Below are 14,281 nucleotides of genomic sequence, written 5' to 3'. Positions count from 1 at the left end.
TGATGTGAAACATCTTGTAAAGTATGTATAGCAAGCATATCTGTAATCAATTAAACTGGATATTAATCAGTTTGTGCTTGATGAGAGTTGAGAGTAAGGATGTGTGATGAATTATTGTTTATTTCTTATCAATACTCCCATCCATCATTACAAGCCTGGTCATGAATGAAACTTTAATTTTATATTAACAATTTATGACATCTAGTGGTACCTCACGGTCAGGCACATTAGCCAATAAAGTGGAAGCAACTCATTAAATTTAGGCATTTATTTGTACAATTTATTATTTAGTCATTTAAACGTGACCAAAATGACTAGCTGAAGTTGAACATCAAAATGGGGGAGAAAGATTTAAGTGACAAAATAAGTGTGTGTGAGTGTGTGTGTGTGCGTGCGTGTGTGTGTGTGTGTGTGTGTGTGTGTGCCAGAGAGGCTGCTCTGAGTAAAATTGCTCATCTACACTCTCAGAAATTAAGGTACCGGAGCTGTAATAGGGGCAGTACCTTTTCAAAAGACACATATTTGTACTTTTAGAGTCCACAGTAGTACCTCAAGGTACATATTAGTACCCAAATGCACCTTAAATGTACCTTTGAGGTACCAGTATGGACCCTTCAGCTACAAATATGTATCCTTTGAAAAGGTACTGCCTCTGTGACAGCTCTTGTGCCCTTTTTCCGAGAGTCTTCTAGGATTTTCACACACAAATCCACCTCTGGAGTTTACATAGGATTATCTGGAAAAAAGATATCAATATCCAGTTTTTTGGTGAAAATGCCCTGTTGATGGATGCTAGAGAACGACCAGACATGGATCACGCTGATAGCAAGGCAACTGTAACTCATTACAACAAAGTTCTGCACCAGTGACATTCCTGACAGATAAGAACAGCAAACTGAGGCTACAATTCACACAGGCTCACCTAAATTTGACTCAACTCAATCACACAAAGCAATAGTTCCCAATCCAGGGGTTACAACCCCCACTTGCGGGCCACCAAAGATTATGAGGGGTAATATGTAAAAATGAGGAATGATGATGAAACTAATTCCTGACAGTTAATATCACATTTTTTATAATTATTTAAAAGAGTATTTAATTACAGATACTTAAAAAAGTCACACTAAAAAACACTTTTTTTTTCAAGAAATAAAAGGATAGATTTTGCCCCAAAATGAAAATTTACACCCTCAAATGGTACTAAACCTTTTTATTCTTTTAATGTTTCTTTATTCTATTGAAGATACATTAAAGATTAAAACCTGTAACCTCGACTTCCATGATGGAAAAACAAATACTATGGAAGTCAATAGTTACAGGTTTTAAGCTTTTTTTCAAAATATTTTCTCTTGTGTTCAGCCAGCCTGATCTCATGAGAAAACGAAAGTATTTTACGTTTTGTCAGTTTAGTGGCTAATTCGAGTTCAGTCGTACGAAATTGTACGATTTTAAAAAGAAGGCGTGGCACCTAACCCCACCCCTAAACCCAACCGTCATTGGGGGATGAGAAAATCGTACTAAATTGTATGAATTAGATCGTACGAAATCATACAAATTAGCCACTAAATCAAAAAGTTACGAATTGCCGTGAGATTGTGTTGGTTCAGCAGAAGAAAAAACCTATAAAGGATTGAAACAAGTAAAAGGAGAGTAAATGATGACATTTCTTTTTGGGGTCAACTATCCCTTTAAGTACATATTTCTTCAAAAATCCATCCTTCCATTCTACAAGCACCACCTACTATTAGAAAGTGAATTTTAATGTAGTTTTTGTTCATATCACTGAATGGAGGCAATAATAATAATAATAATAATAAATAAACTGAGCTTTTAAGGCAGTTCTGAAGGCAAAAAATAACAGAGATCCCACAAAATTGCATTTATATTTCTTGATTTATTTGGCACTGGCAAATACAGTAAGTTAAAGCGAACAAATCTGCTCTGAATCCAACAAAGCTTTTTCATGTAAATGCCAACAACCCATTTCAATGCTATCAAATAATACTAGACTAAAATGTAAATACTAAATGTATCCTTTACAGTACATCCTAAAAATCTTGCATATGCTCACACTGAATTAATTAAACTATAGCTCTAAATCACATGTAAAAAGTGTTTCAGAATAGTACAATGAATACTGGCCTAGCTTTATTGAAATTCCTCATCCGAGAGGGTCTCCAGCATAATAACACACACACATAAATTAAAATGGCTTAAATTACTTTAAATGGAACGAATGAAAAAGATAAGGCAATGCATATAAACTCCATCAGAGCTCATAGGCAGATTTACTGAGAGAATATTTTGAACTTATAGGCACTGATGTTAGACTATTCACAATCACACTGATGATTCGACTATTAGTGATATATAACAAACAAAGGCATAACATAGAATGGTAACTGTCTGAAATGGAATGAAAACATTTTAATGACATTTAATTTAATTACAAATTTTATCTGTGCATAAAACAGCTGACCCAATCATATACAAAACGTTTGTAGTGGTTTACACAGGTCATTATGCTTTACATCTTCACATGTACATATAACCACAGGGAAGATAAACTGCATATGAGATCTCAAGCAGCCTTAGAAAATGTAGATCCCAGAAAAATTCAAGTTTCAAATGTGTAAGTATGTGTTTATGTACAACACACACCATATTAAAAAGGCATGATTGTGTGTTCATGGCTTCATATTAGAGCTAACAGGACATTAGCTCTCTGTAATGCAGATGATTTTCATGTTTTTCAGTATCTGTGTTTTTTTATTAGTTTTGCATTGTTATTATAATCATACTGCAAGCCTGTTGAAAGGGTTTGTTTGGCCTGAAGTAAAAATGCAGTCATCATTTACTCACACTAATCAGGCTCCAAGATCAGTAAGAAAATTGTTCATCCTCAAACCAAGAAATCCTGTCACTGTTGAAAGTCTATTCACCCAAAACCTTAATGCTTTAAACTGTTAGTCAAGAGATTCAAAAATAAATCTATATGAATCAAGCGGTTTAATCCGAGTCCTCTGATGAGACATATGAACAAATGAACAGTTTTGGATGAATAGACTTCTAGTAAATGACAGAAAAATTGCATTTTTATTACAAATATCCTCATTTGAGTGAATATGAACAAAAGTCCAACAGGTTTGGAATGACATACAGGCAAGTAAACAATAACATGCGTAAGTAAACTGTAAATAAACTTATACAAGGCAAAGTTGTAAACTAATATCTTAAATACGCCATCTATAGCACATTAATCTTCATTTATAAAAATACTTCTGTATGGGGTGGTGGGTTTTCAGCCACACATATGGTCTTTTGTATACAGTAGGCTACCTATCGCGCGTCATTGAGCTGTCTGGCTACAGTCAGTATCTCTTTGGCTCCTTTGCTGAGTAGCAGATTTCCGAGGTCCACTCCTAACTTCATTGCGGCATCCTGAGCTGCTCCGGGCACTTTTAATGCAGTGATTCCCACACGCTGGACCTTCTCGTCAACCTTCTCCTGCTCCTCAGCCTGGAAAACATGAGATTATGGACACTCAGGTCAGACAAACAAATCTGAGGATTTACAATGCTGGAAATGATACTTATATTTTAGTTGATTAACAACCTGAGTGTCAGGGCTGAAGCTGGCCTGCATGGTCTCCTTCAGACTGTCTGAGCCATCAAGACTGTACACCGCTCCAGTCAAATAGAGCTGGAAAACAAACACAGATCGGTCATTCAATTAACAATTACAAATTAACATTCAATTGGATTTTAGTTTTTCCAAACATTTACGAGTTTGCCCTTTCCAGTGAACACTAAGTGAAGTTTCATAAACTAATTTCGAGAGGAGCACGTGATATGATTGAGCACGTCTGGCCACTCATCTGTAATCAGTAATAATCCAATCAGAGTGATCCTAGTTTACTATAAATGGATCATTTTCTCCCTACTGTTCTATCTTCGTTTGGAAGAATCCCCCCTTCCACCCCATCTCCTCCTTTTCCTCCCTTTTCTAAAGGGGGAGCTCTCGAGACCTACCTGATCTCGGATCTCCTGATATGCTTATCGACCGGGCGGGAGCCCTGGGCTCAAATATCTCCGAGCTCAGGGTTCTCTCCCTGGTCAGCATGCCAAACCTGCTTTATACGCCAAGCATATCTAAGTGGGAACTCTTGAAAGAAGATATTTTGAACAAAGGTGAAAACCTGCAACTATTGACTTCCATAGTAGAAAAAACAAGCACTGTTAAAAGGCAATGGTTACTGGTTTCCAGATTTCTTCCAAAAAAAAAAACTCTTTCGTGTTTAATAGAAGAAAAACACTTAAAAAGGTTTAAACAAGTAAAGGCTGAGTAAATGATGACAGAATTTAGATTTTTGAGTGAACTTTCCCTTTGAGAGTATGTAAATCTTTTTATTTACTTGCCTTACTTTTTTCCCTCTGTTGAACACCAGAGAAGTTATTTTGATAAAATGTTGGAAACCTGTAAACACTGACTTCTATATAATGAAAAACGCAAATGTTACTGGTTTCCAACAAAAATGAAACTTAAACAGATTTGTGGCATGTGTGAAGTAAATGGTGAGTAAACGATGTTTATTACGAAATTGACAGTTTTGGGTGAATTTTCCCTTAAAGGGTCTGTGAATAGTTCTTAATTGCAGTGATTAAAATTGTCTGTCTTGTATGTACGTTTGGCAACAATTCTTTTAATTCTAAATGGTGGCCATGTTAAATAAAAAAATCACAGCGCTTAGACTTTGACAGATGGCTTCCTTATCACACATGGAATGATCTGACATCCATTGATGTGTTACTGCAGATTTTACAGAGTGGTTCTCCTAAGAGTCACATAGTGGTCATCTGTAGGATCATTATGATGTGCATTCATCATAAGATTGTTTTGACAACCATATGCAAGGTTACAGTGGTCAATTCACGTGTGAAACAATATGTGGATCTGATGAATCATAATATTTTAAATATGGAAATGGAATAAATCTTCTGACGTGATTGTTAATGACATAAAATCCACACACTGTAATTGTTAGGGTTAAAGTAATTGTTGACAAATAAACAAATGTATTTTTTTCTAATTGAGTAGTAAAGTAAATGCAGAATGACGTTTCTCATTACCTGTGATTTCTTCACTTCAGAGTGAACAGCGACAGGAACACTGCATCCACCTTCCTATTAAAGAAAATTGGTATTTTTAAATATAATATCATATATAGTATTTACATTGGTTTTATATAGTTTTGACATCATTTTCTACAAAGGTTTTCATTTAATGAGGTGATTTAACCAAGTTAAAAAGTACATTTTTATTACAGCATTAGGTTTTTAAAAACATATTTTTAAAGCATATTTTTAAATGAATTATGAATTATTAACATTATTGTTCATTAAAATTGTTACAATCAATACGTTTATTCATCAAGCACGCATTATGCTGTACAAAATATCTGTAAATACATTCATAAAATGTTTCTAGCTACTTTACCTTCATCAAAAATGTATCAAAGTAAAAAAAAAATTTGTTTTCAACATTGATAGTAAGAACCGAAACAGAGCACCAAATTAGCATATTAGAATCCATCTTAAATGATCACATGACACTGAAGATAGTTGAAAACTCACCTTTACCATCATAAAACTAAATATCTAAATTAGACAATTATTATTTGAATATTCAAAATATTTACTGTATCAGTAAGCGTCTTATTTAAAATATATATTTGAAAATCTCACTGACCCTCAATTTTTAAACTACTAATGAAAGGAGGTATATGTAAGAGACTTTTAATTTTTGGTAAGCCAGCTTAAGTGCTTCCGGTTAACTGTCACGCCAAGTTTAAGATCTGGTTTCTTTAAAAGTCTTCACTGCCTGATTCCAACCCCCCCTCACCTCCTCACTATTATCATCAATATTATTACTTCTACTTTTGTTGTCATTATTATTAGTACTGTCCTGACTTGTCCTGTTATCTCCTCATTATCATTATCACAAGTTATTCTACCATAACCATTATTCAGGTTGCTGTAGTTGTAGTAGTAGTCACAGTAGTAGTAGTGGTGGTTGAAGTTGTAGTTTGGGTTTTTGAAGAAGTAGTGGAAGTAGTATCTGTAGTAGTAGATGTCGTTGGTATAGTGGTATCAGAAATAGTGGATGTGTAGTAGTAGTAGTTGTTGTCGGTGTAGTAGTATCAGAAGCAGTAGACGTTGTTGATGTAGATGTTGTAGTAGCAGTCATTCCTGTAGTAGTATCAGTAGTAGATGTAGTAGTAGTATCAGTGGTAGTAGTCGTTGTAATAGGTTCAGTAGTAGTAAACATTGTAGGAGTAGTAGTGGTTGTGGCTGTAGTAGTAGTAGTAGTAGTATTAGTTGTAGCACTAGAAACTCTCTGTAGTAGTAGTAGTAGTTGGTGTAGTACTCGGGATTTATTTTATTATTATTATTTTTATTATAGTAGTGGTTGTTGTTAATGATTATTACTGTTGTCCTTTCTTGCTTGTTTACTGTCATTATTACTATCATTATATCACTAGCATTGTTGTCACTCCTTATATGTTACTTGCTTCATTTAGTGACTGTCATTGTTCCTTTTGTATGTACTCTGACCTGTTTACCAGCATTTACCTTTACAGGCACACGCGCACACACAAACGCACGCACCTGCCGGTATTTGACTGTATTGTTGTTGTTTTTGGTATTTTTGTTATTGTTTCATTTTCTTTGTATTTGCATTATCTCAAATTGTCTACCTTTTGTATATTCTAATTCAAAAAAAAAAAAGTCTTCACTGCCTGATTGGTACACGATATAAAGTTGGTCTCAGACTAGACAAGAAGCATTAAATTCCATTCTTCTGTGCCATGTCTTTAAAATATGGAAATTTGTTTTACCATAGTACTTTCAATGGAGTTTCTGTGCTCGCCTGCTGCTCCTGACTGCGCTTGCGTTTAAATGGCTTTTCATCTTGTTTTACACTAGAATAACTAAAGTCTATTAAACTGATTATATTTGAATTAAATTACATTATCGAAGCTGTAAAAGGAACCTTATGAAATTGAAAATAGTCATTTAAGCTTTTCATTGGAAGTTAATTGGTGGCTGAAAAACACTTGCTCTGCATATAACCCATTAATGATTAGGACAAACAAAAACAACGTGATGGGTCTTATAGTACATCAAGAGTACCTACCAGGTGTTTGAGAAACGCTCTTTCTGCAATGCAGCTCAACGCAGTGTCTGAATCATTCAAAACTGACACCATCTCCAGGATGTCCAGATCACGAGCTCTGACCTCGACTGCCAGAGCACCCTTTAACAAAAGCAGTGTGTAAGTTTTAACGTTATTTATTTAGAGAAATTTAGACAACAACACTAAAGGTTACTCACCTGTCCAACAGCATACATGCAGTCTTCAGGCCCGAGGATCTTAAACAAAATGATAACAACAGACCTCAATATGTGCTATAGAACTGCTAATCAGTTAAATGATGACATTAAGTTTTCACATTGCACGTTTATTAAAGGAAGACAAAGGCACCTGGCTGATGCGGTTCTCCCAGCCCATTCTCTTCAGGCCAGCAGCTGCTAATATGATGGCAGAAAAGTCATTGTTCTCATCCAGCTTCTTCAGACGAGTGTTGAGATTTCCTCTCTGAAACATGACTTAAGGTGGAATCTCACAAAAGACATGAAGTGCTCTTGAAAAGACTGAGAACACACAGCTAAAATTTTGGTTTCTAAAATATTTGGAGAAACAGCAATTTCTGATTGAATATAATATATATATATATTTTTAAGGGCTGAAATCCTTCACTGGGCCACAACATTTAAATATGGTAGCTGTGTGAGTTCTAGGGGTGGTCTGACAATATTAATATTCATTTTGTCAATATTTGTCAGCATTTTGTTTGTTTTTATTTACAGCAATACTAAATATTGTTGATACATGAACATCACTAAACATTTGTGCTCTTTCTAGCTTTGTTCTTTGTTACTTTTTTCATGAAGCTAAGTCATTTTAAAATGTTGCCAATTTTACCACAAACATAAAAACTTAAGTGCTAATTTTAAGCTATTTAATAAGGTATTTTAGATAAAGTATAAATTAGCTGCAGATAACTATTGGCAGTGCAGATCAGGCAGGCTAACATCAGCTAATCATCTTTCTTTTTAAACTACCAGTAACAATAAATTAACAGGAATAAACATCGTAGAATATGAAAAAGAGTAAAATCTCACATGAGAGTGTAAAGTACTCTCAATCAGTACTCTCAATAGCTACATTTCCACTGTTGCACCTATAGCGAGCGTGCAAGGATGAGCCAGGGTCAGGGGCGTGTTTCCACTGTCACTTCCGGGGCCTGACCAGGTCAAAGTGGGAATTCCTCGGGGCCAGCGGCCGGCCTTTTTTCGGCCCGCCAAATACCTTGGGCCAAATAGGGCCAGCTGGGGCTTCAGGGCAGAGTGAAAGTAGAGGCAGAGTATGCCAAAAATGCTGTGCCGCCAATCAGTGTAAAGTTACATTTACCTCAGGAAAACCATCACTTTTTTCTTAAATATTATTAGCTAAGTCTGCGCCAATAACCTTGTGGTTAAGTGCGGCGACATATAGCACCATCGTGCTCGCGGCAACCCGAGTTAGATTCTTGGCTCGAGGTCCTTTGCCGACCCTTCCCCTCTCTCTGCTCCTAATACTTTCCTGTCTGTAACCTCCACTATCTTATCCAAATTAAAGGTGAAAAACCTCAAAAAAAAAAAAAAAAATAATAATAGTATATATATATATATATATATATATATATATATATATATATATATATATATATATATATATATATATATATATATATATATATATATTGTTAGCTAGCTAACGAATAACTCTACAGAGCAGCATTTTGATATAATGTAAACAATTTACTACAAATGTCATTATATTTTTTACATAAACGTAGTGGAGTCCAAATTATTTATTAAGTTTGAATACACAGCAAGGCAGATGTGTTTTCAGTGTTTAGATAAAATGCATGAATAATAATTGAAAAAGGTAAAAATCAAAAACAAATCTAAACAAATAAAATAAAATAATGGTTAATGGTTATAATAAAATGGTTTTCGGCCAATTGGATATTTGCACTTTTGTTTTTGCTTTATATTTAATATTAATTCTAGATAAAATCTACTAGTTATCTAAACCATATATACATTGAAAAACAATTTTAAAAGATACAATGTCTTTAAATTCCAGGTGAGGGAATCTTTTCTTCAGCTGTGCAGCTCGGCGAAGAGAACTGGTGCCTATTACACTTCAAATATAAAAATCATCATTTATTTTTCCAAGAAAACACATATCCTGTAAATATATCTTTTAAAAGAAAGAATAGTATACAGTGCTCAGCATAATCGAGTACACCCCATTTTGAAATAAATATTTGTATCCATTTCTCAGTAAATATGGTTAATATATATTGATCCATTTGAACAAAACAGATTTATTAAACAGATATATTTATTAAAATAATATTTTAGTCACAGAACATCTTTTAAAATGGAAAGATAATACATTTAAATTCATGCAAAATATTGCGAAAAATTACATTTCAACAAAATTGTATATATTTTTAGTTTTTCTTGATTTTTGCTATTTTTGAAAAAGGCATTTAATATTTTTCCCTAACATATTAATTTGGGGGGCAGCATGGTGGCACAATGGGTAGCACAATCACCTCACAGCAAGAAGGTTGTTGGTTCGAGCCTCGGCTAGGTCAGTTGGCATTTCTGTGTGGAGTTTGCATGTTCTCCCTGTGTTCTCATGGGTTTCCTCCAGATGCTCCGGTTTCCCCCACAAGTCCAAAAACATGCGCTATAGGTGAATTGGGTAAGCTAAATTGTCCGTAGTGTAGGAGTGTGAATGAGTGTGTATGGATGTTTTCAAGTGATTGGTTGCAGCTGGAAGGGCATCCCCTGTGTAAAATCTGTGTCGACCCCCGATTAATAAAGGGACTAAGCCGAAAAGAAAATGAATGAATGAATGAATGAATATAAATTTGGGCTACTAATTTTTGAACCATTATTGTAAGTTATTTTGTTAGATTAGCTCCAGATTTGGCTTCAGTACTAATGTATATGCACAAATATAATATTGTAAAGAATCCTATAGAAAATATTCATTTAAATCAGAGATTTGTGGGGGATGTACTCATACATGCTGAGCACCGCTATTAAAACATATGAGGTTTACATGATTTTTAAAAAACATTAGTCTCTTATTCTCACAAAGGCTGTATATAGGACTGCAAAAAACAATAATGTTGTAAAATATAGTTACAATCTTAAATAACTAGTCCATATTTTATTCTAGTAATAGTAAATCTGAATTTACCCCATTTATGATTCATTAAAATTCATCGTAATATGTTCACTTGGTACTTAAAAAATAATAAATAATAATGATTTAAATAATAATGATAATTGTAAATGTTTTATAATAACTATAATATACAACTAAAGTAAATACAATTTCACAATATATATAAATATGACTATAATAACTATTTTATTCAAGTAATGGTTAATCTGAATTTACAATTCATTAAAACATTCATTCTAATATGTTGATTTGGTTTTATTATTAATTTAAAAAATGGTTATGCTGCTTAATAGTTCTGTAAAACCTGAAATACATTTCAGAAAACTGAAATACAAGGATTTATTTGATGAACAAAAAGTTTAAAAACACAAACTTTTTGTAGCATTTTAAATATCCTTACTGTAACTTAATATGAATTTAGTGCATATTCATTTACATACTTCAAAAAGTATCTAATAACTGTCTCAAGGTTTTACCTCTTGTTGGACAGAGAGTCCAGACGTTTCCCTTTATTTTTGGGGTGCAACACAACAGCATCATGGGGGTTTTCTCGTCTTTGAAGAAAGAAAACATCATTCACAAATTGGCCTTTAGATTTACAAGGATTTGCAATGTGCAATATGTTATACATCAATGCTTTCATACAAATAACATTTAAGCTGAATTTGATCTAACATGTCATTTGTAAACTCCTTTTAAGATAAAAGACTCTTCTGATGTTGAGGAACAAATGAACACTTGTGAACACAGAGACACTATTGTGATTTCTTACTTCAACACAGCTCCTATAGTGAAGCCCACCGGAAGAACTGTTGGCAAGTCTTTCAAAGAGTGCACGACCAGGTCTACTCTATAGAGACAAATATTACAACAGCGTTATTCATACTGAAACATCAGCACCAGTGTTGCAGTACAAACCTCTGAAACATGTACAATAGACTGAAGAACCAATCTGTATGTCCTGCACAGAATATGTTATTGATGTTAAAAAGCCACAATTGGTGAACTCACTCGTTTTTTTCCAAAGCATTTTCCAGTTCCTTTGTGAAGAGGCTCTTTTCTCCAATCTAAAACACAGAAGTTGAACAATAATTAATATATGTTTTAAAAACTAACAGCTCTTCTTTTATAAGATGTAATTAACAACTTGAACAAATTGCAGTTTTTTTCTTGCTCAAATAACAATATAAATAATATGAATTCTTTAATCGTGTAATAAATGATTTGATTTCTTTATGTGGATTAAAACTTACTTTGGATAAAGCTGTGTCTAGTATTTTATCTCCAGTTGTTGACATGGCCACTGAAACAAAAATGTAAAGAAAATAAGAAACTGTATGAAGGGGAAAGCAAAATAAATACAAAAGCAAACAATAATTTCCATCATATATGCTAAACTCAGTACAAATAAACATCAATTGTTTTAAATAATAGGCATTAATATCTTACCAATTTCAAAAAGAACATCAGGATATAACTCCTTGAGCTTCTCCACGACACTGTCGGTCTGGATCCGAGCCAGCTGTGAAAAGAAACAAAAAGTTTCAATATTATTCCATTTCTCACCATATATGAGGGTCTTTTGAAGATGTGTTTCTTTATTAAAACTAAACAATCTTATACCCACCCTGACAAAGACAAAACCCTTATCAAACCCATCACCACCACTGCCACACCCAATCAAACTCACACATCTTCATTTGTGAGTGTAACACTTGCATCACTGAGTGATGACGAGGAAAAATAATATTTCATTTTGTTTTTTAAATTATATATAAATAGGGCTTGACCTTCAATTACCAACACTCTCTATTCTCTTTCTACTCCTAAAAATAATCTGGCCTGCTAACACTAACACTTTTTAAAAAATGAACAAATTATTCATTTCAGAAAAAAAGTAAAAAAAAAAAAAAAAAAAAAAAAAAAATATATATATATATATATATATATATATATATATATATATATATATATATATATATATATATATACACATATACATACATACTTGTATCGCTCAGCATATACAAGTACACGCCACACAATCTCTCATTTAAATTAATATTTTCTATGCGATGCTTTACAATATTATATTTGTGCATGTACATTAGTTTAGTCAGTACTGAAGCAAAATTTGGAGCTAATCTAACAAAATATCTTACAATAATAGTTTAAAAACTAGTACACTCAAATTTTGATATATACGTTACACTCAAATGATATATATTCTGCATCATTGATTAATATTTTGGGAAAAATATTAAATACAAATTTTTCAAATATAGCAAAAATCAAGAGAAACTAAAAATATATACAATTTTGTTGAAATTTTGTAGTTTGTAATTTTTTTAATTTAAATGTATCATCTTTCCATTTCTAAAGATGTTCTGTGACTAAAATATTATTTTAACAAAAATGTATGTTTAATAAATCTCTTTTCTTCAAATTCACCTATATAAATTACCCATATTTACTGAGATATGAATAAAACTATTCATTTTCAAAATGGAGTGAACTCATATATGCTGAGCACTGTATAATTATATATAAAATGAGCAAGATGAATTTGTTTGGTTAGATATTATGTTAGATTATCATTTTTTATGCACACAATATATTATAATTAAAAATGGTTTCAATGATTTCTGACAGATCATGTGACAGTGAAAACTGAAAACTCAATAGCTTTTCTATCAAATGACTAAATCACATTTTAAAACATCAAAGCTGACTTTGCTTAAGGTAAATCATTTATTTTAACAATATTAATAGTTTCACTGTTATTTTTATTAAAGTATATTATTATTTATTATCACAAATATACATATACATATATATGTACAATATATATATATATATATATATATATATATATATATATATATATATATATATATATATATATATATATATATATATATATATATATATATTTGTCTTGTTGAGCATAAGAGACTTTTTTTGATTAAAAAAAACTTTCAACAGGGTATGGAATTAATCACATTTCCGTCTTACAGTTCTTTGAAAATTAATATGATATGGCAACAGATTATACACAATAAGTGTAGATATAACAATTCACCTGGCTTTTTCTGGTGCCAACACGGATCACCCTGCTGACTCTTCCATCACTGTCCTGTAAAAGAAGAGAATAGTTTAGACAAAAATCAGTAGCAACACAAATAATAAGAGTGTTACATGCTATTTTGCATTATATCCTGACCCTGGCATATTTATAAGGTCCATCTGCCATAGCTGTAGTGAACTGAGCTAAAGTTCAGATACTTTCAGGAAGAGAAAGCAATGTATACTGAAGACAAGCAGGACAATCTGATGCAGGAGGCACAACGCCCAGTGTCCTGCCTTTAGCAGATAACACAATAATGCCTATTCACTGTGTCCGTTACACACAAGGGAGGAGTAAACGACACAATTCATATAGAAAAATGTCATATTACAGCTCAACGTACTGAGTATTGCACATACAATAACGTTACCTATATTAAAATATCCCTAGCAATTATTTCATAAGTGCACACCAAAGGAAATGCACCGTGACGTTTTTAATGCCGGTAAAATAAATAGTATTTAAATAGTAAATAAGTATAGAACACAGCAAATATATCAAGTAAATGCAGTTATTTTTTTATTTGGAGTGATGATATGAGTTAAATTTGAGTTCAAATCAGGTTTCAGTTCTCTAAAACCTTTGAGTAATGAATGAATGAACATACCTGGAGGTTTGTCTTTTCCGACATTATTTAAGATGATCTGAGTTATTTGGTGCTGATCTTGTTAAAACTGCAGTAGCTTCGCATTCATTGTTATGAAAATAATAAAGTGGAACAAATGTCATTCACATATGTTGCAGGTTCATGACTTCCCTAACGTCCGGAATTTCATT

At 32.7% G+C, this 14,281-nt stretch overlaps 1 protein-coding gene across 2 annotated transcripts; it reads right to left on the bottom strand.

The window, feature by feature from the left end:
* Positions 1 to 2,211: 2,211 nt before the first annotated feature.
* Positions 2,212 to 14,266, bottom strand: hmbsb (hydroxymethylbilane synthase, b). 2 transcript variants are annotated; one of them, XM_056474374.1, is made up of 14 exons: positions 14,112 to 14,266; positions 13,460 to 13,513; positions 11,827 to 11,899; positions 11,631 to 11,680; positions 11,389 to 11,444; positions 11,150 to 11,227; positions 10,854 to 10,931; positions 9,238 to 9,313; positions 7,546 to 7,659; positions 7,395 to 7,433; positions 7,198 to 7,317; positions 5,130 to 5,183; positions 3,616 to 3,702; positions 2,212 to 3,519 (listed from the first exon to the last, which is right to left on the bottom strand). In XM_056474374.1, the coding sequence occupies exons 1-14, from the start codon at positions 14,133 to 14,135 to the stop codon at positions 3,340 to 3,342; spliced, it is 1,083 nt and encodes a 360-aa protein (XP_056330349.1). In that variant the 5' UTR covers positions 14,136 to 14,266; the 3' UTR covers positions 2,212 to 3,339. The 2 variants fall into 2 exon arrangements, with proteins under 2 accessions (XP_056330349.1, XP_056330348.1); XM_056474373.1 differs by lacking the exon at positions 14,112 to 14,266 and adding an exon at positions 13,601 to 13,689.
* Between the last annotated feature and the right edge of the window lie 15 nt (positions 14,267 to 14,281).

The sequence above is a fragment of the Danio aesculapii genome, chromosome 15, assembly GCF_903798145.1.
Source record: "Danio aesculapii chromosome 15, fDanAes4.1, whole genome shotgun sequence".
Taxonomy (NCBI): Eukaryota; Metazoa; Chordata; class Actinopteri; order Cypriniformes; family Danionidae; genus Danio; species Danio aesculapii.
The sequence above is the reverse complement of the archived record's forward strand: the minus strand, read 5'-3'. Positions and strand labels throughout refer to the sequence as shown.